This window comes from Theropithecus gelada, chromosome 8, assembly GCF_003255815.1.
Source record: "Theropithecus gelada isolate Dixy chromosome 8, Tgel_1.0, whole genome shotgun sequence".
Taxonomy (NCBI): Eukaryota; Metazoa; Chordata; class Mammalia; order Primates; family Cercopithecidae; genus Theropithecus; species Theropithecus gelada.
This window is the reverse complement of record NC_037676.1, coordinates 73,747,014-73,763,538: the sequence shown is the minus strand read 5'-3', so window position 1 is coordinate 73,763,538 and position 16,525 is coordinate 73,747,014. Positions and strand designations below refer to the sequence as shown.

Sequence of the window (16,525 nt, the reverse complement as noted above, 5' to 3'; positions counted from 1 at the left end):
CAAATCACCAAATCACTCCACACCATCCCCCCCTTCAGAACCTCCCCATGCACACCTAGCACCCTCGCGGCGACAGAGCTAACCCACCATCCCCTCCTTCTGTTTCTGAGGCCTCTCCCTTAGAATATGCTGCAGGGACCAGGCGTCCGAGACACCCCGTGGGGCAGTGGGCGGCAGGCCCAGGCTCCGGCTGCAGAGCAGAGGGGCGTCGGGCCCAGGGAAGGGGCTGTGGGTGGGGGGTACGAGGAAGACCCGAGGGGTGCTGGGGAGAGGGCTCACCTCTCCAGCGCCAGCCCTGGTGTCGCTGTGCACTCGGAGCCGCGCGAAGGGCTTCCCTCGACCCGGAGGCACAGGCGCATTTAGAAAGGAAAGAAAGAAAAAGCCACCGCTGGCTCGAATTTCTGGAAGCCCGAGCCGGGTTTTTTGCCCTAAACACCGAGGCGGAACCCCTCTTAGCGCTGCCCCGGCCTCTCTGTTACCCATTTTCGGTTTGCTTTTGGAAGAACCGGTTCCTCAGCCCCGCGTCGCCGCAGTTGTGACACGAGTAAGTGCAGCCGCGCTGCCCGGGGCCCGCGGGGGCCCCCCGCGCCCGCTTCCCACCGTGGCCCGCGCCGGCCGCGCTCCCGCCCCGCCCCGCCCGGCCGCCCCTTCGGCTTCGGCCTCCAGTTGAGTTGCGGTGTCGAGGAGACGTTGTTGTGAAACTAAATCTGACCCTGGGTTCCCAGGCGGCGGCCCAAAGCCCGCGGCTGCTGAGGCCCTCGGCCCCACCCCGGGGCAGGAGGGCGGCGATCGGCGCCCGGGAAGCGGCTGAAGGGCGCCCCGACTCCCAGCGAGCGCCGCCCGAGCCCCAGCCCGCCCGGGCAGCCTCAGAGGCCGAGGGTGCCGCCGCCAGGTACGCGAAGCCACCTGGTAGGGAGCAGGGCGCGCGCAATAATGGGGCCTTGCGCAGTGGCCTGCAGGGGAGAGGCGCGGCCGCCCATGGCCCAAGGCGTCGGGCGCTGCACGTGGAGGGATGTGTCAAAGGCTGGTTTGTTTTCCTTTGGGGAGGTAGTAACTGAATGGGGCTTCGGGAGACGGAGGGGAGGGTCCTCCTTGCCTGATTTGATGTTGTGATTGCCATCTTAGACATGTGCATGCACTCGAAGCTCCCGTAATGGGAAACATTTGGAGGGCAGCCCGGGCAGGCAGATATTTAGTTTTAGCGCTTTCTGGCCCAGGTCTTTCCTTTGGCCAAAAGTGGTTTGACTGGTCCAAGTCAAAGAGGCGAGTTAAAAGACGTAGAGATGAATTGGAGGGGTCTACTTTCGGAGAATTATTATTTCTGTGAATAATTAGGAAAGCAAAGAAAAATAAACAAGATCTCTGCTTTACCTTTCATGAGGGTTGGGGACGGGTGGGTGGGAATAATGCCTGCTGTGTAAACACTTTTCATCGTTTCCTTTATATTAATCAAGGCCCACCAGACTTTTGTTGTTGTGGTAGCAAGACCGACTAATGCTAGGTAGGTAAATCATCTCCTAAAACTGAAGGTTTCTTTAAAAAATTCCAGTGGGAGAGTGACTGAAATCTGTCATGAAGTGTGAATTATATATTCAAAATAATCGAGCTGGGGGCGGTGGCTCAGGCTTGTAATCCCAGCACTTTGGGAGGACGAGAAGGGCAGATTGACTGAGGTCAGGAGTTCGAGACCAGTCTGGCCAACATGATGAAGCCCCGTCTCTACTAAAAATACACAAAAATTAGCCGAGCGTGGTGGCAGGCGCCTGTAATCCCAGCTACTCGGGAGGCTGAGGCAGGGGAATTGTCTGAACCAGGGAGGTGGAGGTTGCAGTGAATCAAGATTGCGCCACTGCAGTCCAGCCTGGGGGACAGTGCGAGACTTCCTCTTAAAAAAAAAAAAAAAAAAAATTGGTAGAAAGTGTCTACTAAGCACAGAGGATCCTGGCTATGAGTGCAAAGTACAGGAATAATATAAGAGCAGGATGTCCATGTTGGTCAATGAAGGCATTCTTCCATTTTGTTCATAAACACCAGTACCCTCAATGTCCTGGATCTCTCCTTTGAGTTGTTCATTCAACCACTATTGGAAAATGTGTATTGTACCAGACATTTTGTTACATGGATAAAAATGGTTTCTGCACTGAAAGAGCAAGCAGTCTAGTGGACAATTGTGATCCAATGTGACTGGTGCTCAGATGGGGAAAAAAGAGGTGTGCAAGGCTTCCTGGAGGAGCGGCCTGAATGAGACTTGGACACCATGTAGGACCCTGGGTGGAAGGGGTATTGGCCAGGTGGAGAGTTGTTGGCACTAGGGGCATCTGGGAGTGGTCTGGGGTAGCTGCAGGTGAGCAGGAGAGGCCTAGGGTAGACACTGATGTGCTGGGAGGGTAGCTGGGGTTAGATTTGAGCAGGGATGGATGTCAGACAAAATGAAACTAAATTAGACCTGTTCCCTGCCCAAGAGAGAGCAAAGTGTAACTTGTGTCACCATTTGGAATCTGTGAAGGCAGAGAGAAGTGCCAATTGAGATAGGGAACAAAGACCGGGTGCAGTGGCTCACGCCTGTAATCCCAACACTTTGGGAGGCCGAGGTGGGCGGATTACGAGGTCAGGAGATCTAGACCATCCTGGCTAACATGATGAAACCTCGTCTCTACTAAAAATACAAAAAATTAGCAGGGCATGGTGGTGGGCGCCTGTAGTCCCAGCTACTGGGGAGGCTGAGGCAGGAGAATGGCCTGAACCCGAGAGGCGGAGCTTGCGGTGAGCCGAGATCGTGCCACTGCACTCTGGCCTGGGCGACAGAGCGAGATCGTGCCACTGCACTCCGGCCTGGGCAACAGAGCGAGACTCCCTCTCAAAAAAAAAAAAAAAAAAAAGGAACAAAATAAGAACTATGAAAACATCTAAAAATCTAATAGGGAAATGATTTAGCCTATAAAAAAAGTTGAGATGTTACAAAAGATAATTAGAGAGAGAGGTGTTACAATAACGGTATTGATTTACTAATTGTTATCTTAGTAACCTGAAATGCAACGCCTAGAACTGTCTAATTTTTCTTAGAAAATTGACTTACATGATCTAGCTATTTTTTTCTGGATATAAAAAGTAGACAACTAAGTATATTGCATTATGGTTTTATGACCTTTTATCCTTTATGAAGTGCTTATCATCCACTCACACTTATTTACTGAGCATGTGCTATGTGTAGGGTGCATCGTCATTGTTTTCCATCCTATTAGATGGCATTAATGGCATTGTACTGATGAAAAAACAGGTTCGGACTGGTTAATATTTCCAAGATTATAGAGTTGATAAGTGCCAGAGTTACAGACTCAAATCCCTACCCTCCTGCACCAAGTTTTCAGTCTACCCTTTGACTCATCCAGACTGGGCTTTTAGCTTTCTCCTATTCATCATTTCTATCCGTGACTTGAAAGAAGAAAGCTAAAATGATGGTTTTTAGGTTGGCGTATTACACAAGACTGGAATGGATATCCCTGTCATTGGCTTACGGAATCATGAGTCCAAGAGAATCTGAGTGAGCTTGACTGATAGGCAGAAACTAGCAAAATGAGAATTTCACAGAAATGAATCAGTTTCCCAAATATAGAACAGAGGAATTACGACTTGAAAACAGGCCATTTGCAGAAGAATTTGAGTATCCCTAAGCTCAGTAAGTGCCAAAGGTGTTCAGATCCAGAGGTCATTGACCAACAGGCAGGTCCTGTGGATGGGAATCAGAAAGTTAAGTAAGTAACTCATTTTACAAAGACGTACAATCAGGTTTCAATCCTAGAGAGCAGAGCCTTTAGGAAAGATTGTAATCTTCAAATATTTCAAGGATCATTTTGTATAGGAGGATGTTGAAATATTGTGTTGATGCAGAAGAAAAATTGACCTTAGAGAAGAGAGCTTTGATGATTCTATTTCAGATTAGTATAAGGAAAAGACTCCTAAAGACTAAACTTTCCAGCGCTGGACCAGGTGGCTTAACAAACTTGTCCAGAGCTGAAAGGTTAGTCTTTCAGAAGCTTTCAGGAGGTGAGTTTCTTTTTCCCAGAAGTATTCATGCAGAAGCGGATTGGCTATCTGCCAAGGATGTTTCAGATGATTCCTGCCCTAGATAGAAATTTGGATTCTGTGACTTCCTTGTGTGACCCCATCACAACATCCTTTGCCATGTGTATTTCCATCATGTTATGCCGCCCATTAACTCTTTTCTCATAGTATTGAGGGGAGACCGATTTCTTGAACCTTTCTAGCTTTGCTCTAATGTGAGTTGCCCTTTGGTTTCAAGGGAAGAGTGAAATTCAAAGAAACCCTGAATCAGTGCCTCTTTTCTGACAGCTTAATGCTTTCTCCATTACTGTCTTTTGATTTTTGTTTTTTTGGCCCCTGAGACTGCAGTCCTGCAGTCTGATTCCATCAGGCAATCCTTATTTTGGTCAAGAAGCAATGAAAAGTAAGAGTCAGCATCCAGGAAACGAGGAAACTGCTTTGCTAAACTTGAGTTGTGGTTGCCACAGGTTGGAGATGGGTGTTGGAGTAGAGCAAGAGGGCGTTTATTTTCTCATTCCTGATTTAAATACTAAAAGAAAATTAATCTTGTGGGATCAAATCAATTACTGAAATATCAATTGGATCTTAATATTAAAGAACATTATATGTTTCCTAATCCTCATCTCTTAAAGCAAGGGTATGTTTTTCAGCCCCTTCTTCATTTCTGCACCTAAAAATGAATATTGTTGGATGTTGAACTATATAATTTAATCAAGTAGGAATAAATCTCACCTGCATTTGAGAGGGATATTGGTGGATAAACAGCTAAGCAAAGATCAGCACTAACGTCATGTTTAATTTGGAGGGGAAAGGGATACATATTATGCCAAGTAAAGAAGGCAGTCACCATCTATCAGAAACTAAACTTCAGTTTCTCACTTCCTTGATGGTACTGGGGAAAAAAAAAGGTTGATAACTTGTAGGAATGTAAGTTGTGGCATATTTTTAAAACTCAACTTTGTTAAACTTATAGCTCAATGAGTTTTGACAAATATATACACCTATGTAAACACTACCATTGAGATACAGTATACTTTCAATACCCCAAAAAGTTCCCTCAGGCCACTCTGCAGTTCATCACCCCCCAACCTCTGCTCCAGGTAACCACTGTTTGCTTTCCATCATGGACAAGTTGTTGTGGTATATTTTTAACATATCAGGAGGTGTTTGGTGGTAGATCTTTCTAGATAAAAGTAAAGGATAAATATAAACCCCAAAACTATAAAAACCCTGGAAGACATCCTAGGCAACACCATTCTGGACATATGAACGGGCAAAGATTTCATGAGGAAGACACCAAAAGCAATTGCAACAAAAGCAAGAATTGACAAGTGGGATATAAAGAGCTTCTGCACAACAAAGGAAACTATCAACAGAGTGAAGAGACAATCTACAGAATGGGAAAAAGTTTCTGCAAACTATGAATCTGACAAAGTTCTAATATCCAGCATCTATAAGGAACTTAAACAAATTTACAAGAAAAAAACAAACAACCCCATTAAAAAGTGGGCAAAAGACATGAACAGACACTTTCCAAAGACATACATGTGGCCAAAAATCATATGAAGAAAAGCTCAACATCACTGATCATTAAAGAAATGCAAATCAAAACCACAATGAGACACCATCTCATACCAGTCAGATGATTATTATTAAAAAGTCAAAAAATAACAAATGCTGGTGAGGTTGCAGAGAAAAAGGAATGCTTATACTCTGTTGGTGGGAATGTAAATGAGTCCAACCATTGTGGAAGACAGTGTGGCAATTCCTCAGAGACTGAAAAACAGAAATACCATTTGACCCAGGAATCTCATTACTGGGAATATACCCAAAAGAATGTAAATCATTCTATTTTAAAGACACATGCACATATATGTTCAGTGCAGCACTATTTACAATAGCAAAGACATGAAAACAACTTAAATGCCCATCAATGGTAGACTGGATAAAGCAAATGTGGTACATATACACCATGGAATACTATGCAGCCAAGAAAAGAATAGGGTCACATCCTTTGCAAGAACATGGATGAAGCTGGAGGCCATTATACTTAGCAAACTAATGCAGGAACAGAAAACCAAATAGTGCGTGTTCTCACTTGTAAGTGGGTGCTGAATGATAAGAACACATGGACACATAAAGGGAAACAACACACACTGGGGTCTATTGGAGGGTGGAGGGTGGTAGGAGGGAAAGGATCAGGAAAAATGACTGATGGGTACTAGGCTTAATACCTGGGTGATGAAATAAGTACAACAAACCCCCATGACACAAATTTACCTATATAACAAATCTGCACATATAGCCCTAAACTTAAAATAAAGTTTAAAAAAGTAAAGGAGTAGACATTTTGTATCTCTTCTCCTTTTGAATAAAGTAAGAAAATTCATCATTTAGGTGCAGTGATTAATTTGGACAGCAGCAAAAATAACAACTGAGTGGAGCCAGTTTTGCTTGCTGCCAGTTGTTCTGCAGCTTATTATTTTAAGACTGATCCTACGGACTTAGTAGACTCAGAAACTGTTTCTGTGATATATTGTATCAAAACAACATTTGAAGAAGACTAGCAATGCCCTAAATTCAGTGGATGCAGCAGAATCAATATACCACCCTAGTAAAATTGCAAAGCTTCTTATGTGCAATTAGATTATGTTTTAGATGATTTTCTTTTGGTTGCTTGAATTTCCTCATTACATGCAGGCCTTATAGGACTGTGGTTCTCGAGCTGTGTACATACCACTGTTCCTCAAATCCCTTATGGGTGTGCCATCAATAATAATCAATCGTTACTTATTTAGAGTTTTCTTAATGTTGTTCACATAGTAAGTACTATATTAAAATAATTTGTAGGTTTAATGTTCTTGAAAATATAGTTTGAACTCAGTTTTGCTTACCAAATAAGCATGTCATCATTCTAATAAGGATCAGTTCATTTGACTTTCTACTTACCTTGCATTTTTCATCTGAAGTTAGAAGGAAGTCACATATGGTAGAAGCAGAAATCTGATCATATTTACTTTGAAGCCTGTCTATTCTTTATAAACAGGCTTCACCCTTAAAACTTTAAATCAGCAGTACCAGTAAACGAGTGGAAAACCTATAAAAAAGATATTGGTGTACACATTTACTTTGGTAGAAACCACATCTACAATTAAGACTTTCACCAAGGTAGAGACCAACTTGTTTTTCATTAACAGCTTCAGTGGTTGGGATGTACCCCTTTTTACTGTTTGAAAGACTGATGAGCATATGGTTTCTGAGTCTGACTCATCTGAGTATGCCCAATCTCTGTTTCTTTGATATAACCAAATTCCTTAGGAAGGCGAAGAAAGCACAGAAGAGGTGACAGACATGGCACCTTGTGGCTTCTGGAGCCATGAAGTAGTGAGTTGAGTAGGGCTCTGGAGGTCATTTATCCAACGGTTCATTTCACTGCAGGCTTCTGTTTGTAAATTTTCTTAGAAACCCCTTGATTTGATATGTTTATTCAATCTGTAGTTGTAGTCTTCTGGGGACTTATTTCAGAATAGCCCTTTTCTTTTCTATAAAGCAATGTTCAGCCACTAGTTTCCTTCTGCTTCTCAGGAATGTTAGAAAACTCAACACTTGGTGAGAAGGCAAAGAGTAAAGAGATGGTGTGTTGTAATGAAAATATTCTTTCATCCAAGGAGCCACAAGTTATTACCAGTATCTGACGGGTCTCTGGTTCATTAGAGATGAAAAATATGGCATCTAAAATCTAACCCATTTTTCAAAATCAGCAGGAAAAATTAAAATACATGTCAAGTATAAAACAAAAAATAAATATTGTTTTCTTCCCAAGCATATTACCCCCCACTCCCACCCTCACCCTATTTTTCTTCAACCTGGGAAGTCTGTCCCAATGGCCTGACTGGCTTGACCCTTTCTCTGTCTGCTTCACGTCAGGATAATCTACACTTTCTCCAACTTTTCTTCTCCTAATCTTTTGTTCTGAAAATAGCCAGGATGTTTGTTATGAGCTAGAACTAAAATAAAAATAAGATAAGGTTTACCCGTACAATGGGGTGCTATTGCTTATTTTGTCAACTGCCTAGCTTTAGCTGATGGAGAGAACAAGAATGATGTGTCTGTATAGGGTGAATATGGATTTAACTGAACCTGGGAAAACTTTAGGCTCAGAGTTCTCTTGCATATTTTTTTTTTCTTTTCTAAGGAGTAGGGGCTGTTTATAGAATTGGGAAGAAAGATTGGCAGCCCAGGGAGAGTTTAAATTATAGCAGGAATGCACAGAATAGATTTTTTTTTTTAATTTTATATACTTTAAAGTTTCTGTGTTTAAAGCTATTCTGTATTTTGAAAATTAATAGGCGTATGGATTGCAGTAGGGCATAAAATATCACTTCCAAATATGTACCTCTGAACTCTTATCAGAACTCTTATCTTATAATTACAATGTCATCACCAGTGGCCCAACTTCCTAAGGCTTCTGGGCCCCCAAGGGGGATTTTGTATGATTGCAAGTGTTTGTCAGATTATAGTCTCAATTTAGTGTTTTTCTGCAGAGTCTGTTAGATCAGTACCTAAATCTAACATTTACTGCCATAGTTCATTTGCTAGGATGTGTACACTGATTTCAACTCCTTTCCACTCCACTCTCCCTAGAGTGGCAAATATAAGACACTTCCTAAAACTTCCATTATTCCTGTATCAGGTGAGGCTACCTAACAAAATTAGCTTTTCATCAACAGTCCAAAATCTTGCTTTCTAAAACATCCCCTTCATTCATGGTCAGCAAAGACCATGACTGAGTTCTCCTCCTCCACTTTCCCTAGCTGGGTTTCTTTGAGGGTAGGATTGAAGAAGGCATAGTTCCCCAAGGTGTTGGAAAGATCAATTCAAATGTGGCCATCACTCCTGTTTCCTTGTTGTCTGGGAGGTCTTCTGCTGTTCCTCATGCCACTGGCCCATTCTGCTCAGCAACAGATGCCCATGCAAGCATCTGGCTTGGTATTGTGAATGCCAGTCAGGCGCTCTACCACCTGGAGCTGAGGGTGCCCCTACCCTGTTTCCTATGGGTTGTGGTGGCCGTGGAAGGGGCTGCATGCCACTCTCTGCTCTACTTAGATGGCCTCATACAGCTACAAAATATGGAGAGTCAGGCTATCACTAAATGCATCTCCAGCCTAACACCGTGCAGCTGTTCCTCAATTTTTTTTCAGTTGACCCTTTTTTTCTACTTAAGGAGTTGATGCAGTACATTTCAGGAAGAGGCTTTTCCTCTGTGCTTAGGGTGAATAGCTAACCCAGAAGGTTAGACTTGGTAGACAGGGCCCTAGATGCCTCTTAGTCCTTGTCTCTTTCTGAAGGAAAATTTCACTTCAGGGGTCAATAGAAGGGTAGGATTCCACTGTGTACAACTCCAAGGGGCACTCCTCCTCTGGAGGGTACCACCATAGTTGACTCAAAAGTGGGTAAGTAAAGGATTTGGCCATTTTGGGCAGATGCACAAGTGAGTGATTAACCCAGTTCCCTGCTTTTACAAGGTGTTGGGGATGGTCTATGAATTGGTAATGGCCACCACAGTTATGGCATCTGTCTGTAGGGGTGCCTCTGACACCAAGGCACCTGCCTCTGGTACTCCACACCTCTCCCCAAACAAATGTCATCCCACTAATCCTCCATCAGTGTGTCCCCCTACCTAATCTATACCTAGATTAGCCTACCTGGATAGTCTTCTACTCCTTTCCTGGAAACCACTCCTAGGTTTACACAAAGCCTCTAAGAAGTTCACCTCTAAGTTCACCTCCATATATGTTTATGTGTAGGTCTATACAGTTTTATGACTAGTTACTCTCTATGTGTGTAGGTAGGCAGGCAGGTAGGTGGATAGATAAACATCAAGTCACCAGGTTTGCTTGAGCCTGTTTCTTAGGATACTTGAATACTTGAAATAAAGTTCAGGACCAGAAATTTGGTGGTTGCTTTCTAGTTGATTGAATGATAGCACCACCATTTAACTGCCTATTTATTTCTAGCTCAGAGTTTACAAGTATTCAAAAGTTGTCATGTATCAATAACATTCATTCATTCATTTTATTCATTCATTCAAAATATTTAATGAGTGCCATATGTGACTAGAACCAGAGAGTAAGGCATGGTTCTCTCTCTCTTGGAGCTACAGTCTAGTGGGGGAGACAGGTAGAGAAATAATTGCAGTTCCACTAGATGAATGCTATTATGGAGACAGGCTTATTTATAAACCATGAAAGATCAAGTCCAGCAAGGGAATTAAAGGTTTACCAGAGCCAGGCCTCTAAATATCAGTAGACCCAGTCATGTCATATATTTCATGGTTTGGATTGACATGTAGAAATCTGGAAACAACTATACTGATTTAGCAAGCACTGGAGGATTTGTAAATAAAGTCCATGGCTCGCTGTGACTTTTTGATTTTTGAGTGGTAGTCTTTTTTACTGGAGGCATCTACCTGAAGTCGATGAATGCTGACTGTTTTGACTTCTCAGTAATCTGTCTTTTCTTTTTAGCCCAGGAAACAATAACAAACATGAAATTTAGTACAGAATAGTTTCATCTTCAGCAGAAATAAAATTACAAATGAAATACCTTTCATGCTCATGTAACTTGACCATTCTTAATACCTTAAACTGTTCAGTAAGTTCAATATGGAAATATGGGAAAGAAACACATGGGAAATAATCCTGGAATATCAAATGTACAGATTTTGATTGAAACTTGTTCACAGGACAGGTATGGAGAGGATGGGAATTTATGGGAAATCAGAGGGGGCTTTGTCTTAGACCTGCTCCCTTCTGTGAGGAATGAGACTGGGCTTTGTCTTACCTCATATAGGTACACTGTGGGCAATTTGTGTGAAAGCACTTGGTAAACTGTAAGGCATTTTACCAATGTAAGGTAGGATTATTATCATTATTTTAAAATCCCACCTTGGTGCCTGGAACAGTTAATGTGCCTCCTGAGAGTAACTTAAGCAATGAAAACAGTCTAGGATATTCTGTAATAGCTCTTCCTTAATTATGCAAGGAATCCTCTAAAAGCAATGCTGCTGAATTTTAAGATTCTGTTCTGCAGTTGAGTACAATTCAGAATAAAGTGTTATATTTTCTTGGTGTGACATAGCATCAATACATTCATATGATTTTTATTTAGCCACAACTTGACATTATGGAATTGTTTCTTGTTAAAATTACAAAACCATAGTGCTTTAACATGGCTTCTCTAAATTTTAAGAATCTAGTTATTTATGTTTTATGTTGGCCAAAAAGCACCAACTTTATGTTGACAGTGGATTGGGCATACATTTGCAGCATTGATAATGTTGAGCAAAACAAACAAGGGACAATTCTCCTAGGACTTCAAAATTGCTTCTTAAATAAACCATGCTTGGAATATTTTACCTGAAAATTATAAATACATAGACTCATTACATTATAAAATATGAAATAGTTGTGTAAAATATAAAGCTGCAAGATACTCAGTTAAAATTTCTCATTTTCCAGATGAGAATACTGAGGTTCAGATAGTCTGTGTTATTCACATGGGATCATTCAGCTGTTTAGTGGCAGAGTCAGGACCTGAATTGAAATCTCTTGACTTCCATTATAGTAGCTCTCCTAATATGCGAGCATGCAGAAATTCAAGTACTTTTATAAAAAGTGATACTGAAGTTACACTACTACATGTTCTCTGTTGTGTAATTTTATCTTGGTAATACTAAGATTGCATTTTACTTTTTGCTTAAAATTCCATGTGCTGCATTAGTGTTTATGTGAGAGGTAGAATAATTGCTCAGTTGCCAAGCTCAAGCAAGACAGCCTGAGAGTATCTTTTGAGTACCTCATTTGAGCATGAGCACAAAAATTAATTCTGAAAGTTAGGAAATTAGAGTGGCATTTAAATTGCTATATATATTTTTTAAGATAGCTACATGTAGAATATATTTGAAAATGCCACATTTACTGTACATGTTTTGAAGCATCCCCCAAACCCATTCTTCCTGAAGGTGTTGAGTCTGAAGGTACAGACTTAATCATCCATGAAACTGTGACCAAATGTAAACTTGCTAAGAAACAGTATAATATCCTTGCCCTAAGGGTAAAACACTCAACCCTAGCTTTTTCTCTTTCATCCTTGTTCAGACTACAATCATATTTCTTTGTTAGTATTTCCTCTTTGCATTGTGGTGCAGCTGACGTTGATAGATAGCATGGAGAAACTAAATTCAAAAATTAAAAAAAAAAAGAAGAGAAGAAAAAAAAAAAAAGCTCTTGTACTGCTGGCTCAAAAATGTGTGCGGAAGGATATTTAGCTGCTCCCCCTGCCTCCCTACCACCCTTTCTTTCCTTGGGCTGCAGCTGCTGACAGCAGACACAACTGAGCTATAATTTGGCCACATTTGGCTCATGTAAATTGTGATAAACAGTGAGCCCATAATATTTATTTTAAAGATTCATTCAGTGAAGGTAAGTGTTCTTGACTTGTGTATACATGCTGGTAAATGGAAAGCTGCAGATGTGAAGGCCAGCTCTGAATTTCATGCCACACAATTAATACAGCTGCGATGCTCTGTTGTTCACAGGTGCAGGGGTGTTGGAACCCTGTGAAGAAGTGTGTAGCTAATAGCCCATACATAATTCAGAAGTCTTCAATGGAAGACCCCCGCGGGATAAATGGACAGTCTGTAAGTAAACAGAATGTCAGTCCTAAGGAAAGAGTTACTACTTTTAAAATCATCATGGCATTTTTATTGTAACCTGAGTATCTGGAAAATTGTCAAAAGCTCTGTACCAATGTACCAATTTTTAATGATTTTGAAGGTTATGAATTAAGTAGTACACTGTTTCATCAGCCTAACCTAATTTATATCTTTTCTCAGAGGTATCAGTTATCAAAAGTAGAGCCATAATGGAAAAACCTAACCTTTAGTATTATGTAATTATACCAATATGCATAAGATAATTTTCAGGCTTACGGTTTCTTTGCCTCAGAGAAAGCATATATTTGCCTCATAAAACTTAATGTCAATTTTTTTTTATTGTTTTATATGTATTTGTTTTATGAATATACCTGTGTGTGTGTGTGTGTTTTCAAAACAGGTGTTTAGTGAAGAAGTTTCACAGTTTGATGAACTATTGAATGGGCTTTAAAATAAGAGAGCTTTAGGTTATATTTTGTTTGTTGTTGTGAGCAGCAGAGAAAGGGTTCACAGATTTTCTACAGATTTGTATCAGGAAGAAAGAAAGCTACCTTTGGTTCATAAATGAATATTCCCAATTAGGGGTCATCTTACAAATAACCTTTGAGTTATTTAGAACTTGAATAATTCAATGAATTTTAATTTTATAAAAGCATACTTCAGTAAGTTAAAGTTGTTTTCTTGGAAAATTTCCATAACAACATTTGGGGCAGCATCCGTGACTTTGCATTGTAAGTCTCCTGACCAGATAAGATGCTTTCTGACCTGTGATTTCATAGCTCAGCTTTGTTCACAGTAGAATTCTTCCAAGCCCGAAGCATGATCTTTAGTAACACTGTTGTGGTTCCTGTAAATGTGTGTTTTACAAGACCTATTGGTGTTATGCAATAAGCCGGGACTGCTAATGGATGGGAATTTTAATAACAAATGGTCAAGTGCTATCAAGGTATCTTTGCAGTCACACTGTATATAATTACCTAGTGTATTTTATGGATCTTCTAAGTCAACTTGTGAGATAATTCACATAAAGCACTTTGAGATCACTTTGTATCATGTAGCTTTTACCCGAAACAGAAAATGAACTCAACCCATTTAATTCATTTGTTTGTTTGTTTAAACTCCTATGATGGGTCTGTGATATTTGAATTTATTAGGTTAAAATACTTTTGTAGTTCATATAAAAATAATGAAAAATAAACTCATTAGTAACTTCTTACTGCCACCTTTTATGAACTCTGCTCCCTAAATGGAGGCAAGTTGATACATTGGAGAATCACCAACTAATTTAATAATAACTGCAAAGAAATGCTGCCAATAATGTTTCTTTTGATACCTTGCATTATGCAAATTCTAATTTAAGACAGAAGACATTAAGTAAGATTTGAGACTAAAATAACAGATAGGTAAGAAATGTAAAGATTAAAAGAATTTATTTGGCCATCATAATAAAAGATACGTGAGAGGGCAATATAATTGCGTCTCATTTTCTCCTGTTTTTGTTATGTGAGAACGAAGCATTTTCAACCTTGAAAGGTATTTGGCTATCTCAGAGGTGCAGAACAAGGAAGGGGTATTTCTCACGGGCAAACACTGTGTGGCACTGATTGGAGACTGTCCTGGCAATTTGGCAGCTGCCTGCTCAGCCAGGAGGGGTCACAATCTCTTCAGAGGCCTTCCTGTGATGCCTTGGGTGGGCTCCTCGGGCTTCCTTTGGCTCTCAGGTTTCTCCTTTCCTTTAGGAAGGTGGGGAGAGAGGCTCAAGATGGGAAGAGGATGTAGAACTTAGCTAAAAACATTAAGGTAACTCAAGAATATAAAGAATTTAAAGGTGGTTGTGCTACTGTACTCCAGCCTGGGCGACACAGCCAAGGCCCTGTCTCCTTAAGGAATCGAAAGGAGTCCTGGACCAGTATCCAAAGTGCTCACACTTCCAAACATGATTGAACATTCCCTTGCTCATCACGTTCATCTTTCACAAGTTTATGTCACAAAACATTTCAGCCATATTTAGAGTAAAAAACCCCTGTGCCCACTTCGACAGTTAACAGCATTCTGCCATTCTCATTCCATCTTCTCCCCACCTGCTCATCACACCACCACCGAAAGATTGCTGTTTTCCTTTATAGTTTTCTAAGATACAGTGTATATGGATTAAAAGGCACAAATCTTAACTGCCCCATTTTGACAAATGGATATAGCTGTGTAACCTACACCTTGTGTCATAAATTGGAACATCTCCATCTTCCCAGAAAGCCCTCTTGGACCCTTCACCCTCAGCACCTCCCCAATACTCATCCTCTGACCCTACAGGCAACCGCTGTTTTAATTGTTTCCACTTTTCCTCAGTTTTGCCTGTTCTAAAAGTTCATGCAAGTGGAATCGTCAGTGTGTTTCTGGCTTCCTTCACTTAGGACCATGTCTGTGAGGGTAATCAGTGATGTTGCATGTGTCCGTAAGTTATTCCTTTTTATGGATGAGTTGTATCCATTGTGTCCATGATATAGTCTAAAAATATATTAAATATATTCCAAGTATTTCTCTGGGAACCTTGATGTGTGCATCTGTAAAATGAGAAAAGTAAAATCCATATAACCTAAGGTCCTTTCCAGTTTTATTATTTTATACTTCTTTCTTACACTCTGTAGCTCTTTGCTCACAGAATTACACCTACTAATGGTGCATTCTAGATTGTACCTTTTCCAGTGAGGCTGAAATACTTGCCTCCATAAGCATATTTCTGATCAAAGGAATCAGACCTTTGATCTTGTCAGAAAGATGATATTAAAGACAAAATAATACTTCTTGAAAGTTTTTTTCACACAATGCCAGCTTACAAAGCATATTTGTAACTCTCAACATGTGCTATTATTAGTATCATATTATGAATCTTTATTGCCGTTGTAAACAACAATTCTTTCTCAAGTCTCAGTGGTTCTTTCTCTACTCCATACATACATATATGACAAGATCGAAAGAGAAGGTGGCAATGCCTCTTCATGTCTTTCTTTCAGCTCAGAGCTCTGGGCTGAGGAGGAGGCTGACAATAGCTACCAGTGTACTTTTGGCTCCATGATGTCTGGTGATCCTAGGGAGTCTCTCTCTCTGTGGGAAAGGCTAAGAGGAGCTTCCCTGTGCTTTCAGTGGATGGGAGGGTGGCAGTGCAGGGAAGCCCTTAAACAAGGGTGTGTTCATTCCAAGGGTGTGTTCGTTCTTCATCGTGGTGCTACCACTGTCACTGTGAGATTTGAAGCTAAAAATTCTGAGGGGACTGATGATACTTTAGGAAGGGGAAATAGCTAATCGTATGAACATTGAAAAGTGCAATATTCCTATCATATAGCCTCTTGACCCTAGCAGAGCTTTGGCAATATGTCTATCCTATGATGAAAGACCATGGGCAGAGGTGAAGCTACTTCTTATTTTGATCCTACGACCCTGAGTAGAAGTGTTAAATCAGAAAATCCACCTTTCTAATTCTGGAAGGTTCTGCTTATGTGTCTCCTGTATTTAAGAAGAAGCAGTAACACGTATGATTTTGTAACTTCTATCCACTCGTCTCTTCACTTCATGAGGACATCATGGAGAGGAGGAGGTTTGTGGGCTTTCACATCATTTCTGTCATGATCTTGCCACTCCTCTATTCGCCTCTGAGGGGTTCCCATCTGGATGAGCACAGTTCCACTCTCTCAGCAGCCACGGCAGTGAAACCACTGATACCTTAGTGGTATTGTCTCCATCCAAGGTAAA

The 16,525-nt window shown here is 41.0% G+C and overlaps 1 protein-coding gene across 2 annotated transcripts in view; it reads left to right on the top strand.

The window, feature by feature from the left end:
* The first annotated feature begins 755 nt into the window (after positions 1 to 755).
* The window catches only part of EYA1 (EYA transcriptional coactivator and phosphatase 1), a 335,219-nt gene continuing 319,449 nt past the window's right edge, over positions 756 to 16,525 (top strand). Inside the window, exons 1-2 of one of the 2 annotated variants that reach the window (XM_025393823.1) lie at positions 756 to 892; positions 12,662 to 12,763. In XM_025393823.1, coding sequence (XP_025249608.1) covers positions 12,731 to 12,763 — 33 coding nt within the window. In that variant the 5' untranslated portion in view covers positions 756 to 892; positions 12,662 to 12,730. The remainder of the gene's footprint in view (positions 893 to 12,661; positions 12,764 to 16,525) is intronic. The other variant, XM_025393819.1, reaches the window with a different exon arrangement.